At 39.5% G+C, this 14579-nt stretch overlaps 1 protein-coding gene across 1 annotated transcript in view; it reads right to left on the bottom strand.

Annotated features, from left to right (window-relative positions):
• GAS2 (growth arrest specific 2) overlaps positions 1 to 5720 on the bottom strand; it is a gene marked incomplete at its 3' end in the record, with an annotated part of 78140 nt that extends 72420 nt beyond the window's left edge. Inside the window, exons 1-2 of the mRNA XM_084263914.1 lie at positions 5684 to 5720; positions 5273 to 5434 (exon numbers count right to left, since the gene is read on the bottom strand). Coding sequence (XP_084120040.1) covers positions 5273 to 5414 — 142 coding nt within the window. The 5' untranslated portion in view covers positions 5415 to 5434; positions 5684 to 5720. The remainder of the gene's footprint in view (positions 1 to 5272; positions 5435 to 5683) is intronic.
• Positions 5721 to 14579: the final 8859 nt, after the last annotated feature.

The following is a 14579-nucleotide window of genomic DNA, read 5'->3' as shown; positions in this document are numbered from 1 at the left end:
ACTGTGAGGTCTATGACAGGATACCTAGCCTATGGGCCATCTCACTCAACCAGTCTTCAGAAGGTGACAGAGGGACTCAAAGACTAACATAAGCCAGCAAAAGCTAGTTGGTTCTATAACTGCACTGAGTTGTTCCACACTTTAATAACTACAATGCAAGACACTGCCTCCAGCCTCACAACCAGTTGATTATTTTAATTGTACATCAGGGGTAACACTACTGTAACTACTAGTTTACAAATGGAAACAATACTCTTGGGTGAATCTCTGAAATAAATCAGTAGAACAGTGAGCTTCTATAATACTGAGATGCCACTGGGAAAACTCCTGACCCTCTCAAATTGTGTGGCATTTAAACCCAAGATAACAAAAAGCAGTAACTATCAAGAAAACACAGGCCAATGATTGCATGCACATGGAAAACATTCTTTTCTGACCAGACTACTCTGTTTCCTACAATAGCTGACAGTAAGAGAAATAGTTTTGATAGCACTTACATTTAATTGAAATGGGACATATAAACAATCCCAAAGACATTTTGATGCTGAAGAAAATGATAAAGCCACTCAACTAGATACAAAACTGTAGCAGTGCCAATAGAATCACCAAATATTGGGGTCATGAATGTGTTGATATTCAGGTATTGAAAACCTGTGCTTCCCACTGGCTTGAGCTGAACATGCACACGTTGAAAATAAAGGTGTGCTTCAGAATCCTCTTAGACAACCAAACAAGAACACCAAGCTGGAGGACGTTTTGCTTTAATTCAGAATCAAAGACAACTTCCTTGCAGAAGTCCTCCCACCCTTCATCCCTCAAATGTTACACCTCCTTCAACACACCTTTAAATTCCACACCTGGTCTTGAACTCAGTGCCTCACCTAACATCCTTACCTCTGTTCCTTTACTCCAAGACTACTTCCCTTTTGCAACCAAGTACCTTTTACATGCTTCACAGAATTGTAGGGGTTGGAAGGCACCTCAAGAGATCATTGAGTCCAACCCCCCTGCCAAAGCAGGGTCCCCAGGACAGGTCACACAAGGAGGCATCCAGACAGGTCTTGACTATCTCCAGAGATGGAGACTCCACACTCCCCTGGGCAGCCTGTCCCAGGGCTCTGTCACCCTCACTAGAAAGAGGTTCTTTCACTTATTGGTGTGGAACTTCCTGTGCTCCAACTTGAGGCCATTGCTCCTCGTGCTGTCCCCACAGCCCACTGAGAAGAGGCTGGCCATTTCCCCCTGTGTCCCACACTTCAGGTATTTATAAACATTGATCAGATTCCCTCTCAGTCTTCTTTTCTCAAGGCTGAACAGCTCCAGTTCTTTCAGCCTTTTCTTGCAGGGGAGATGCTCCAGACCCCCCTTGTAGGTTCCTCTGGACTCTCTCCAGGAGATTCCTGTCTTTTTTACACCAGGGAGCCCAGAACTGGACACAATACTCCAGGTGGGGCCTGACCAGGGCAGAGTAGAAAGGAAGGATCACTTCCTTTGACCTGTTGGCCACACTCCTTTTGATGCACCCCAGGATCCCACTGGCCACCTTGGCCCCCAGGGCACACTGCTGGCTCATGGCCAAAATGCAACATTCAACATTTACATGTCCAATTCCTCAGCATTTTGCATTCTCCAGCTTGTTTTCTGAGCCTCTAAAGCCCAGAAAGCTAGGAAGATGCCTCAGTGATCTGAAACCCTGGAGCCCAGACATATGCCCATGCACATCTTACAGGTCTATCCCCATGTGCCAAATTAAGCTGGAATTAAAAAAGCTACAATACCATAACCCTTTGCAGCTGGTAAATGGGGTCCAGGAATGGGGAATAATATCAGAGCTTTACATAAAAGCTAAAGGGGAAACAAAGAAATCATCCCCATGCAGCTGTCCTAAACAACAGACTGGTGATGAGACTCTCAAGAGTATTCATATATACATAATCTACTCAATTTGAAACACATCAGCAGCAAAAGTGTTGCTGAGTGCTTCACTGGTTCTACCGATAATAAATACAAGACTCAAAGATTACGATGATTTACAAGATGGTTGGGTCAACACATTGACTTAACTTTGCCACTGCAAGACTCTGTTAACTGCGCCACCAGGGCTATGCAGAGGGAAGCAAGAGATGAAACATTCACAGCTCCAATCTTCCCTCCAGCATGGAAACTCCACCTCCACAAGGCTAATATGTCCCACTTTGAGAATGCTATGATGTACAATACTGTAGGAGTCAATCCCATCTGACACATTGATTTCATCTGCAGCATCTTTTTTTCCAGCCCCTAGAACACAGGCAGCTAAAATCTATTCAGCAATGGAGCTGTAATGACAAACTGTCCTCTCGGAAGCTGCAAGTTCCTCTGACAGTTCAAAACATAATTAGCAAAATGCATACAAAAGTAGGAGTAATTACAAAACAAACAAACCCCGCAGCAACCCTGCAATAATGTCCATGCCAAATTACAGTGAGACAACCAAAGTGTCAGGGGGAAAAATTCTTTCATGGTTATTGTCCAGCTGTATCATGTATCTCAGTCTACCAATTTGTGACTTAGGTAAGATCCAATTCTATCTGTGCCTCATTTCCATCTAATATCAAAACTCTTCATTCACATTATAAAACGCAATATTCTTCTGAGGTTTTCCAGTTTGTAAGCAAAGCCACACCAGGCTTTGCTGCTGCAAAACTGTTACCATTTTAACTTCCAGTAACACCATGTAGGACATATTTGTCTCTTGATAAAAATTTCCAGAATCATCATCAATTGCTCAAAGAGGTTCAGCTGTATTCTTGCTTAAATTCTTTCTATTATTTTGGGGGAAAAAAAAAAAATCTGTATTTATTTGAAAAAGATTCCATGCCTTCATTGATTGATAGTACAAATGAATGAACAAAGTATAGATAAAACAAAACATGAACGTACGTAGCAAAAATCGAAATGCATGTTAGTTTTGTTTGTAAATTGAATAATCCTATTGTACTAAAAGTGGCACAATGATACTTAAAATGGAGCCACACAAGTTCTATCGCAGAGCTAACTAGAGTGTGGATACATAGAATATTATCTCCACATCCATGCATGTGAAAGTCTACTGACCATTAATGTAAAGTACATTATTTCTCCCATGAAGGAAAAAGAAGCCACTAAAAAACAACCAAAACCAACAAAAAGTCTTGCATATCCTTTTATCCTTTTGGATGCTGAAATGTGAGAGAGTAGAAACAGGTGTTTACAATAAGGTACCTGCATGCTATAAATTCATACCTATTTTGTCTTACAGCAACACACTCATATGTCCCTCCCTCTCATTCAAGTTAACCTAAATTATACACTAATTAAATCAAATTTGAATTCTGAATTAATACATGAATGTTAATTACTTGAATTCAGTTACACTTAGTTTATTTTGAATGTGATTTTTAACTTATAATTAATTTGAATACCAATGTCTACACAGCAATTCAAAACAGTTCTTCAGGACAAACTCTGCAAAAAGAAGAGCCTGATGTGAGAAGGTGTGGGGGAACGCATGAAGCAACTGTTCAAGCTGCTTAATTAAAAGAAGCTTGTGCCCATTTAGCTATGCAGTGCAGAATTTGATGTCCATACCAAAAAACAGACTTTTAATTATAGTTGGCATTTCAGAACCACCTGCTGGTTGCTACTTTCTTGCTGAAAAGTGACCTCATTTGTAAACTTGTTACTGTGAGAACTCTTACAAACTGCAAACAGGCTTCTCTATTTGTTTTAGAGTGGCCTGCTAAAACTTCATTATTTAAAATATTTCAACAATATATTAAATCCTTAATGGAACAGGTTGTTTCTGATTCAAAAAAAAAACCCCAGTCTTTTGGATTGCTGTCTTGTGATAATTGGATGAAAAGTCAGGATTTCTGGATTTTGTTATGGGATTGCCTAGACACTTGTATATTCAAAACTCATGAATGTAAATGGAAGTACCATGCAAAGATGTAACATAAAATAAGAGCCACTTTTGCAGTTGTGGATTCTTAACTATTCTAAGTCTAAAATAGGTATCATCTACCTGCAAAAGCACTATGTCAGTACAATGAAAGAACACAGTATTTATCAGCTATATCTCTTCTTGCTAGTGATACTTCCCCTTAAAACTGAGGCTACGTAGAACATGCAGACGAAGGACACTAGCTAGTGTCTACTGTCATACAATATCACTGAGACTGTTCAGCTACAGCATTTATGGAGGCAGGACACTGCCTGTGCCTCACCAGAACAGTCTTCCGGGGAAAAAAAAAGCAACAAAAAAGCCCCAAAACCACACACACCAAATTTAAAAATGCCCATCCACATTTTCTCCAAAATAACATCAACAAAAGCTTTACGTAAACATTACCTCCTCTGAAATATTTTCTCCTCTTTGTTTAATGAGAGGAACTGCTGGCATGTTTCCCTTAGGATGAGGTATTGTACAAGTCGTACTCCTTTGGTAGAATCCTTTCGACTTACAGAGATCACACAAAAGCCATTTTCCCTTGAATGTTCTCAACAAACAACACACTATTTCCTGGCTCACAGTTTCTAAATTCTGCCTTCTTGAATGAGTTGTATATGCCAAAGAACTGTCTCTTTCCTTCCTGACAGGCACATACGCTCATTCGCTCCTCTTTGTGTCTACCTGGGGGTTTTTTTGGCTTTTGGTTTGCATCCTCATTCATCAACATGTTTTGGCTTCACACACCAAGACGTCCAGCTGCAACCAGTAAATCCCCAGGTCCCAGCAGCAGCCACTAGGTCAGACCCCTCTAAGCACAAGCCTCCCCAAGTCTTGGCATGCATTGCCTTGGGCGGTAATTATCAATCACTAGACTGCTTGGTCAGCAAAGAACTATTTAATGGCTGCTTCTGTTCAAGACAGCCAGTACCTCCATGCTCTTTAGGAGGCCTACTAAAAAAAATGGAAGGGGTACTTGATGGCACGAATTAGCACCATTCAGTTTGATTGTATTAATACAGACAATACATGCAAAAGAACATGTAAAAAGAAATTGGAGAAAAAACAAACATTACATTAATAACAAAGTTCAAATAAGCCACTCACAGAAACAATGTGGAGGCAAACTACTTACTAGATCTTCTGACCTTGCAAACTGTTGCACTATGCAGAGGTAGCTACCTTATCATAACTACCTTTACCTTTAAAACACAAAGAAGTCTGAAAGACCGACTTCCCAGCTAACAGTGTACAGAGATCTCTTACTGCCCAGTGTCTGTATTCTGTCTTATGGTATCTTACCCAGTAGGTTTGTGAGCCACAGGGCCAAATCCTCTTTCATCGGCAGCAAGTTGGCCTCATGTCTACTTGCAAGCCACTGACTGTATTGATGCATATCAGAAAGGCCAGGCCCACGTGCCTTCGGGCTCAGAGCAGTACACATTGCTTATCCACTTGCTGTACCTGTTTCATTATATATATAAAAACAAACAAAAGAGTACTTCATTACACCACATCAAGTTTCACAGCTTCTCTTTTTAGAGTTGCAGAAGATAAGAACAATAACTATGATTCTAAGAAATGAGATGTCAGACAAACAGATATAAATCTAACACATGAATACAACATCAATGATTGAAGGTTTTTTTGTCAATGGATCATACTGCAAGAGATTAAATAATACAGATAAACATCAACTTCATTTGTACTCACCAAGCTATACACGTTGCCAACACATAACCAAATATTCTGCAAGAAATTATTAAAATCAAATCAAAATAAACATTTTACACAAAGCTAACAACTCACTATGATGCCTGATCCAATATCCATTCAAAATAAATAGAAAGCTTCAGAGATTTTTGAATCAGGCCCAAGAAAAACATGGGAACAACTGAATTACACTACTATGGCAAAGTTACCAGCAATTAACAAATGCAGTTACCAAATGGAATCCATCTATTCTACAGCTTCAGAATAATTAAAGAAAAAAAAAAAAACAAACTCCAACAACATAAAAATATCTTTATTGAATAGCATTACTTCTTCAGAAAGCTCATGCTGGGCACCCACAGTTCCCACTTCCACCTTTTATACAAACACTCCTCTGCTTCACTAACAACTTACTGAGGCTTTTCTTTCAGGTAAGACAATACGTCATGTGTTAAATATTAGTTAAGTGTTCTGACTCTTGCAGCAGCCAGAGAGGTTAGGCCCACTGGACCTATATCTCTGTTCCTGAAGGACTAATTCTCCCATTTGTGGCAGAAGTGTGCTAAGGAAAGAAGGTTATTTTTCTCTTTTTCTTTTCAGAAAGCCAGACCTGGACCCTAATGCTTCTAGCAATGAGCTGAGATATTCCTTCCCTGCTAGGCTGTAGCCTGATGAAATCCCACACAAGCAGTCTCAGGACTTTACATAGGTGGCACCAGAAAGAATAAGTGGGGGTGGAAAGACCATAAGGTATAGTTCCTTGCCTATTGTCAACCAGCTGACCCATGCCAACTGCGATCACACATGCCAGTTGGCTTCAGCTTATGATACACTGCAAATACTGTTTCTTTCTGTCCTTCACATACCTTTCAAGTCAGGTAAGAAGTAATAGTGACCTTAAAAACAACCAAAAAGAAAAAAAAAACAAAACAAAACAAAACAACAGCCACTTTGTACTATTCTATTGTGGCATGGAATAATAAGAATACCAAACCCAACTCCTTTAGAGAGAAAAAAAAAAAAGTTTATTGAATGTAAAAAACAATTGCCTTTCCATAAAGGTGTGCTGTAACTGATATTTCTAAATATATGAAATGCTATGTGGGATATTTAAATGCTCACATTAAAATACTCCAGCATTTTTAACAATACCCTGGGTAACTAAAATCCTTGTTCACAAAAACATATGCTTTAACTGTTGTTGAGAGTACCTTATCCCAAATCCTGAAATTCATCTTGCCTTTGAGATAGGCTCCGCTTTCAGTACAAGTAAGAGACAGTTTTTTCAGTTGAAGAGGGGAGAAAAAAACCCAGACCTTAAAGACGACTTTATTCCCTTGTATAAATACACATTTCTGAATTATCAGTAGATTTTACATTTTTTTAATCATCCCCCCCCCCCAAATAAATAAAACCCCTTATTTATCAAGAAAAGGAGTTTCACATATAGACTAACATGTGCCATTAAAGCTTGGATTTATAGTTTCCGGGTTGACGAAATCCAAATCATACCTGTTCATGTGAGGCAGGGCACAAGGGGCTGAAGAGGAGAATTAGGATGTTGGCTCTGCAAAAATGAATCTGGAATGTCTCTCAAAATAGTATCATCTAGTCTGAAGGATTCTAACAACTAAGGAGTTAGCATGACAATGTAGTGCTTCAAATCACTGCTTTGTTTTAAAGATGGAAACAGAGGCAGAGTAAATAATTGACTCCACCTTGTCTTCAAAGATTTTGTGGGAAAAATCAAGTATAAACACCTGTCATATACTTTCTTTCCAGAAAAATTCTTAAAATATTATTTTACTTATTTCTGGGTCTATAAACTCTATTGGTATCATCAGAACCAAAACTGAAACTGGTTTATTCTCTTGAATCACCTGTGAAATTATATTGGTAAAAATATTTCTCATTCCTCAATTTTCCCTTCATATACAATATAAAAGTAAAATAAAGATGCTTCTATTCATCAATTTTAGGGTATATTAACACCTACACATCTATATATTTATGAAACAAACCCCTGCAATGTGTTTCTTTTGACATACAGATTGGAAAAATATACCTGAAAAAAGAAGCACCATTGTACTAAAGGACCCAGTTAGACACTGCACCTCTTCATTGGAAATAATTTCACAGTTCACCCACGCTTTGAGGAAAAGGCAAAACTAATTGACCAGAGGCCCCTTCCAACCTAAACTAGTCTGTATTTTTCTATTTCTGGAATGCACACAGCAATATTTATCCTGGGACCCTAAGCGGGGTCTACCCTGCTAGGAGTATAACACATGGTACACACATTGAGCAGGGTGGTGTTAACAGGAAAACTACATATACAGCATCCTTTTCTTTCCCCCTCAGGAAAGGTGTATCAAAGTTATCACTTCCAAGACCATGTACATAAAGTGTCCTATGAAACCTGAAGCTAATTAATCACCAATATTAAAATATGCCCGACATCCAGCCCAATATGATATAAGTTGCTACCACTAGTGGGCCTGAAGTAATTCTAAGGTCTGAAAGTTGCATTTCTTTAAGACTAGAGGAAAGAAAAGAGAGAAGATTTCTAGAAGCCGTTTGGCTGTGAAACAAGCACTGCAGTCTGTTTACACTTCAAGCTAATCCCAGTGGACAGGCAGAGCAGAGAATTCAGGGATTTGAGATGTTACTTCACTTTGGCTCTAAAATAAAGGGGTGTCCAAATAAATTTTATACTGACCTACCTCTTGCTTCATAAAACTCAGCATCCAGGATGTCTAAAAGCCTCCAGAAACTTTTGAGACTCATTGAGGAAAGAAAAGTGGGAGAACAAAGAGCTCTGATTTAAAAGGATGCATGGGTGCTGCAGTTAGGTAGTAACAGTGGTGGCAAGAAGAGAGAAGATCCAGAGACAAGAAGGATATTCTGAGTTTAAGCTGGTTTTAATAGGAAACAGGTCCTCAGAACAGGAAATTGGGAAAGATGAGGAAAGGTAGATAGACAGGTGACAAAATCCCTAGAGGATGAAAATGATTCAGGCATCTCTATACTGGGACTAGGTCTACTTGAAATAGTAGCCCTAAATTAACAATAACGTATGAGTTAATTTGTGAAGCAGGCATGCTAAGTGAGGACTGCTGAATGAGAAAACTATTTCACATGACGAGTCTTCACTGGAAACTGAAGAATAACAGATGAATCATATACAATCCAACCTTACCTCTATTTAAATTTTTATTTCATTTTTGAAAGAAATTAATTTTCCCTTCCCCCCTACTTCTCTGAAAACCTGCCCTACACTTGAGAACATTTTCTTGTTACAATCAAGGCAATAAAACTCTTAGCTCAGATTTTTTTGAAAAAACAATGACAGAACAAAAATTTGCAAAATCATCCTTCAAGGAACAAAAGTGCATTTTGTTATCTGCAGCTCTCATCACAAATTGTTATTGTGGGTCAGTTATGAAACTGCAAGCATCAAAAGCTATCCAATTCTTAATTATTCTTTACGCAAACACTGACTGCTACTGAACCTTTAAATTTAAACTGAAGGCTACACAATAGTTCATTGCTGAAGTACCTAAGCTTCATTACATTGTCCGTCTACTTCACCAGTTGTAACAGTCCATACCTTAACTATTAAAACTTCCTCACATACTAGCTGGGATCTGTGAACAAGCTGAACTAAGTTAGGTGAAAGGAACAGCAACTGGGTCCTGAGCTCCTTCAAGACCCTTTGAAGATCACACCTGTAGTCAAGGCCAGGCTTTCGATTTTTTCCTTAGATACCATTAAGTCACCTCCTTACAATGCCTTAACATACTTATTTTCTGGTGAGCTGGATAAAAGTTTATTGACAATTCAGCAGTGTGGAGTCTGCTCGGAGGAATGAAGTAACTTGCCACAGAGGTAGGCAGTGGCATTGAAGAGACACTTTGCCACAGTTGAAGCAGCTTCTTTGGCTCCCACAACTATTTTATCCTTTCCTTTCATAAGGTATGAACCAAGTAACCAGAAAATACTGTTTTTTCCTAATCTCACTAGGTTGTAACAGCAACATCCAATCATCATATATACAGCTCTTTAAAACTAGCCAACACAAACATGTCAAATATTTCTTAGAATGTTATACTTCTCTAAAAAACTGTTGAAGCTCATGAGATGTACAAGCATTTTCAAAACTTACCTCTAAATGTTTTGATCCTCCAAAAAGCAATTTTCCCCCCTACTATTCTAAATGCAGACAAGGATAGGTCTTTAATTACTTTTCATTCTGTTTTGTTACAGGTCATATTTATGCAGCAGTCTTTTTTTCTACATCTCAATAAAAGGGTGACATCTCAAATTCTTAGACTTATTGTCTAGCTGAAGAATTCAGTGTGGGATAGTTTACAATACGCCCAATGACATGTATCAGATTCAACACACCAAAAGGCTGTATTTCTCTCTCCTTGCTTCTACCAAACAGTGAAGTTTTTATTCGGCTTTACAGTAGTACATTTTGTTTTCTGTGTATTGTAGCTCCCTGCTTTTATTTTGCCAGCAGGGTAACTTGCACTATCTGCTGATTGTTGTCAGTGATCACCAGGTGAAAGCAGTGAGAATCAAACAAGTAATCTTCTGTAATTCCACTGGCTTTTGTTGGGGTTAGCTGGTAGAACAAAAGGATTCAAGGATGATACACTCTGTACTCAAAACACAGAGAGGGGGAAAAACTGTTTAATCCACAAAGTAAAACTGGCTGCTCAGTTAGACACTCACAGTTGCAGATCCCTGGATTCAATTCAATTTTCTATTCCAACCTTATTCCTTACCTGTAAAATCGCAATAATGGTACTCTACAACCAAAATATATAGGGAAAATGTATATATAAAAGTATGCATGTATACACAGAAAATACGTGTGTTCCACCCCAGGAATCAACCATACAAACCAGTAAATTTTTACTCCAAATTACCCATCCAGTTCCAACAGAGACACATAATTGCTTATGTGAAGTAGCTGCTGGCTGTGCAGTACTTTCTGTATTACACAAGCTTCATTGTTGCTTCTGCCTGATTCCTAATTACATGTGCATTAGTTCTCAAACAAAAGGAGGCTTGAACTGCTCCTTTTAACTTGCTCACAGATGAAATCCTTCCAGGTCATAGATGAAGGAGTCTTGCTGAGTCACTTACTCTTTACTACTTGGTTTAAGAATTAGTACAGAAATTAGATGTCCAGCAAAACAAGTATTTTCCTTTGTATTCGGTTAGAAAAGAATAAAAGCTTTTTAAAATTGTCTATGGAGGTAGCCAAAAAAACCCCAAAACCCAAACCATAAAGGAAATAGAGATGAATCAAATCACTTCTGATGCCAAGGTCCTACACAATCTCTCCTTTGCACCATATCAGTTTGAGTGTGACAGTGGGCAAGAGACATATGATTTGGCCACCCAGGTACTGTCACTTACCAGGCAAGCTAAATGACTGGCTCTGCTCAATTAACAATCAAGCCAGAGTCATCCAGGACTCAAGATTTGCACATATGCTAATTCGGTGGCCTAGCTGCTCTACAAAGTTGAAAAAACTGGAACAGAAGATGGCATAACTCTGCCTTGACACTGGGTTCAAAGACTCTTATCTCATTACACCTTCATAGACTTAAATCTGCAGGCTTTAAGCTTGTGAAACAAGGTCTCTGGTTACACGATTGAGGAAGCACATTAGCTATCAGTTGCAGAAGAAAACAAAACAACATGCATGTAACTGTGCAATAGCTTTATTGTCAGCAGTAGAGAGAGCAGACAACAACTCAGACAAGAGCAGCAATAATTTTCTCTGAAAGAACTGGAACTTGAGCACTAGACTGCACATTGGCTTTGACAGAGGGGTATCAGCTATAACTGCAGACAATCTCCTGCTGTCTTAGGGAGAAGGTAATGCTATTGGAAAGCAGCCATCCTGGAAAGAGAGGAGACAGAGGATCAAAAGCCAGAACAGAGCTCATGAGTATCTGGCAAGGGTCTCTGCTGGATCTCCCTGCTAGTTCTAATCACCTCAAGCAGATGGAAAAGAACAAAACTTTTGAAACTATACTGGAGTTTAAGTGGACTGTGTGAAGCGATCACTTACCATAACTGCAAGCTGGATGTAAAAGAGATTTAAATAAAGGATTCAATACTCAAACAGATTAAGTTGCCATAACAAAACGTATATTTGTGCAAGCAGAAATGAGGCTGCCCACAGTTTGGGACCCATACCTGCAAATGCCACTTTCACATAGGCAAGTGCCAATTTTACACACGTGGCACATCTGAGCATAAACACATTAGCATTGAAAAACTGATTTCAGCTTTCCTGCCTCAGCATATATTGCAAATTTGGAGGGCATATGATTAGTCCACAAACTAAAGGCTGCTCTTGTTTTTTCACCCCCTCATTGATACACATACATATGTTTATACACACATGCAGAAAGGGGGCGGGGGAAAGATATATGAATGTCTTCCTTTGGGAGCCACAAAGGTAACTAAAAACTTCTGTAATTGATATTTTTATTGTCAGGAAACTGTTCCCTATGGTGAGATCTGCTAGACAGTGGAATAATTTCCCCAGGTGAAAATGTGAAAGCTCTCCTACTCAAAAATCCTTAAAATCGGACTAAAAGAAGCAGTAGGAAAAAAAGAGACCTGTCACTAACTTGATAGATGTTACTCAGCCAACCTTTACCACCTGCAGTTTCCAGATACAACAGAACAATAATCACTCTCACTTTGGCCTTTTTATGTATGTAGAAACAAACATCATTTTTCAAGTGATTCTGATACTACATTCTATTCGAGAGCTACTACAAAGCTTTCATTCTCAAAGTAACAACAGGTCATTCTTGCCTCATCATCCTCAACACTTATATCTGTAATCTTAAGTTTTCTCACTACCATAAACAGGCAGATAAAACATGAGTTCACAAATGCAGCAAGCATATTTTTGTAAGGAAATTCAATTTTTCTAGTTATTTTATTATCCTTTTAAACTATACCACAACCAATTTAGCCCAAGTTTCTGGAGCTTTCCCAGATTGACTTGGAGCATACTGTACATGTTAGGAGCAGGGGGAGGAGCACTGGAGGGGAACCACCATCTGAAACCCATTAATCAATTAGAATTTTTAAGGGCTTACATCAAAATGTGATCTACACTGATAAAGTAGACTTTAATCACAAGAAGCCTTTGTCCTTCACATTATGAATATACTCATTACAAACGTGTGCAGTACTTTGAGTGGAGGATAGAGAACCTGGCACAAGAGCTTCTTTAGACCTGTAAGGCCCTTGGTCCGAGGCCAGACCAAAATTATGTTAACCACACGTAAAAATCTGAGCTAATCATTGGAAACCTAGACATTTTCAGAACTATGCCTAGTAGAAACAATTTTGTTGCCTTGATAATGTCTTCTCTACCAAAAGGAAAGCAAAAAGGCCTTCTCACATAGACCAAAACAAAACTTTAAGAATGTTCAATATCTACTTGCTTATAAAATTTTAACTTCTGGAAATTAAGCCTGATTCCTAAAACACTCCAAAACCTTTCAAGTTGACTTCTATTTGCCTCTCTCTTACTGTATGTATTTCTGCTCATGTAAGCAAAATTGCCATTAAAAAATAGTACAAAAGAAGTTTCAACCCCCACCAACTAGAAAAGGAAATATATATTTAAACTGACATGTCATATCTTACAAGGAGCATGTGTCCCTTGCTGCAAGCAAACCGTGCAGATAGTATTACAAGCTAGCTCCCACTCATCAGCTTTTCTTTTAATTATTAAGTTCCATTTCCAAATCCTAACCTGAAATTAACGCGGAGCTTAACCAAGAGGTGTAAAGTGGAGTCAGAGAGGTACTTTGGATAGGATGCATGCCAATTTAAATAAAACTGTGGGTAAAATAAATAAAGTGACCAAATGAGTTAGTCCCTCAAGTTCGAAACTTGAGGATAGCACTGAGACTTCCTCACCTTACCACCTCCATCTAGGCCTGGCTGTGGTTCCAACTAGGGTACTACGGTATAATGCTGATCAGATGGCCTAAGGTTCCATAAGATGTGAATTTAGGAATGTCAGCTAATTTCCTATTAAATCACAATCCACATCACAAAACCATCATAAAACCATTACACTTGGCACAGCATCTACTCCACAGAGAAGAAACCATTCATAATTTAATATAAATGCAAACTGAAGAATACTTTTTTGTTCAGTTCTCATTTCAATGTAATGTCAGGACTGCACTGAGGAGCAGCAATTCATCCTTCCCGGTGCCCTCAGAGCCCTTTTCTCCTAGGAGCAAAGCCAGCAGACCCAGCAGGCACGGCTAGCACACCTCACCGCAGCAGGATGCTGACAGCAATCCTAGATAAGGAAGAAAGCAACCTTCATTTCTTACGCGTAAAGCACTAGTGAAGAAACAGAGACCTCTTAAAGCCAAACTCAGTCCTCCTGGGATCTGAATTTAAGCCAAAGCCTTAAGAGCAAAACAAGAATCTGAAAGGACGACTTTTGGCATGACAGGGGTCCCATCCAGCCTGCCCTCTGGGGCAGCGGAGGGGTCAGGGCCGGAGCGCCCCGGCGCAGCCACCCGCGCCGCAGGAAGGCTCTGCCACCTCCCTCCCATCCGACGCTTGCCGCAGCCTCCGATGCGGGCGCTCGCATTTCCCACGAGCGCCGTGAACGCACGAAACTCGTCTGCTTCTCTCCCTCTCCTTACACCGGGAGCAACCCAGGACTACGCGGGGCGGCCCGAAAGATCAATCAGAGATGAGGACGGGGTGGGTAGAAGAGAGTACAGCGAGTAGGAACCACTCGAGAGATGGGCTGGAAACGCACACGCAGTCTCGTAAGGGCAACCACTATCACCACTCCTCCCCCAACTCCGCGTTT

This window comes from Gallinula chloropus (genome assembly GCF_964237585.1).
Source record: "Gallinula chloropus genome assembly, chromosome: 4".
In the NCBI taxonomy this organism is placed as follows: Eukaryota; Metazoa; Chordata; class Aves; order Gruiformes; family Rallidae; genus Gallinula; species Gallinula chloropus.
Note: the sequence above shows the minus strand (reverse complement) of the source record. Positions and strands in the feature narration are given on the sequence as shown.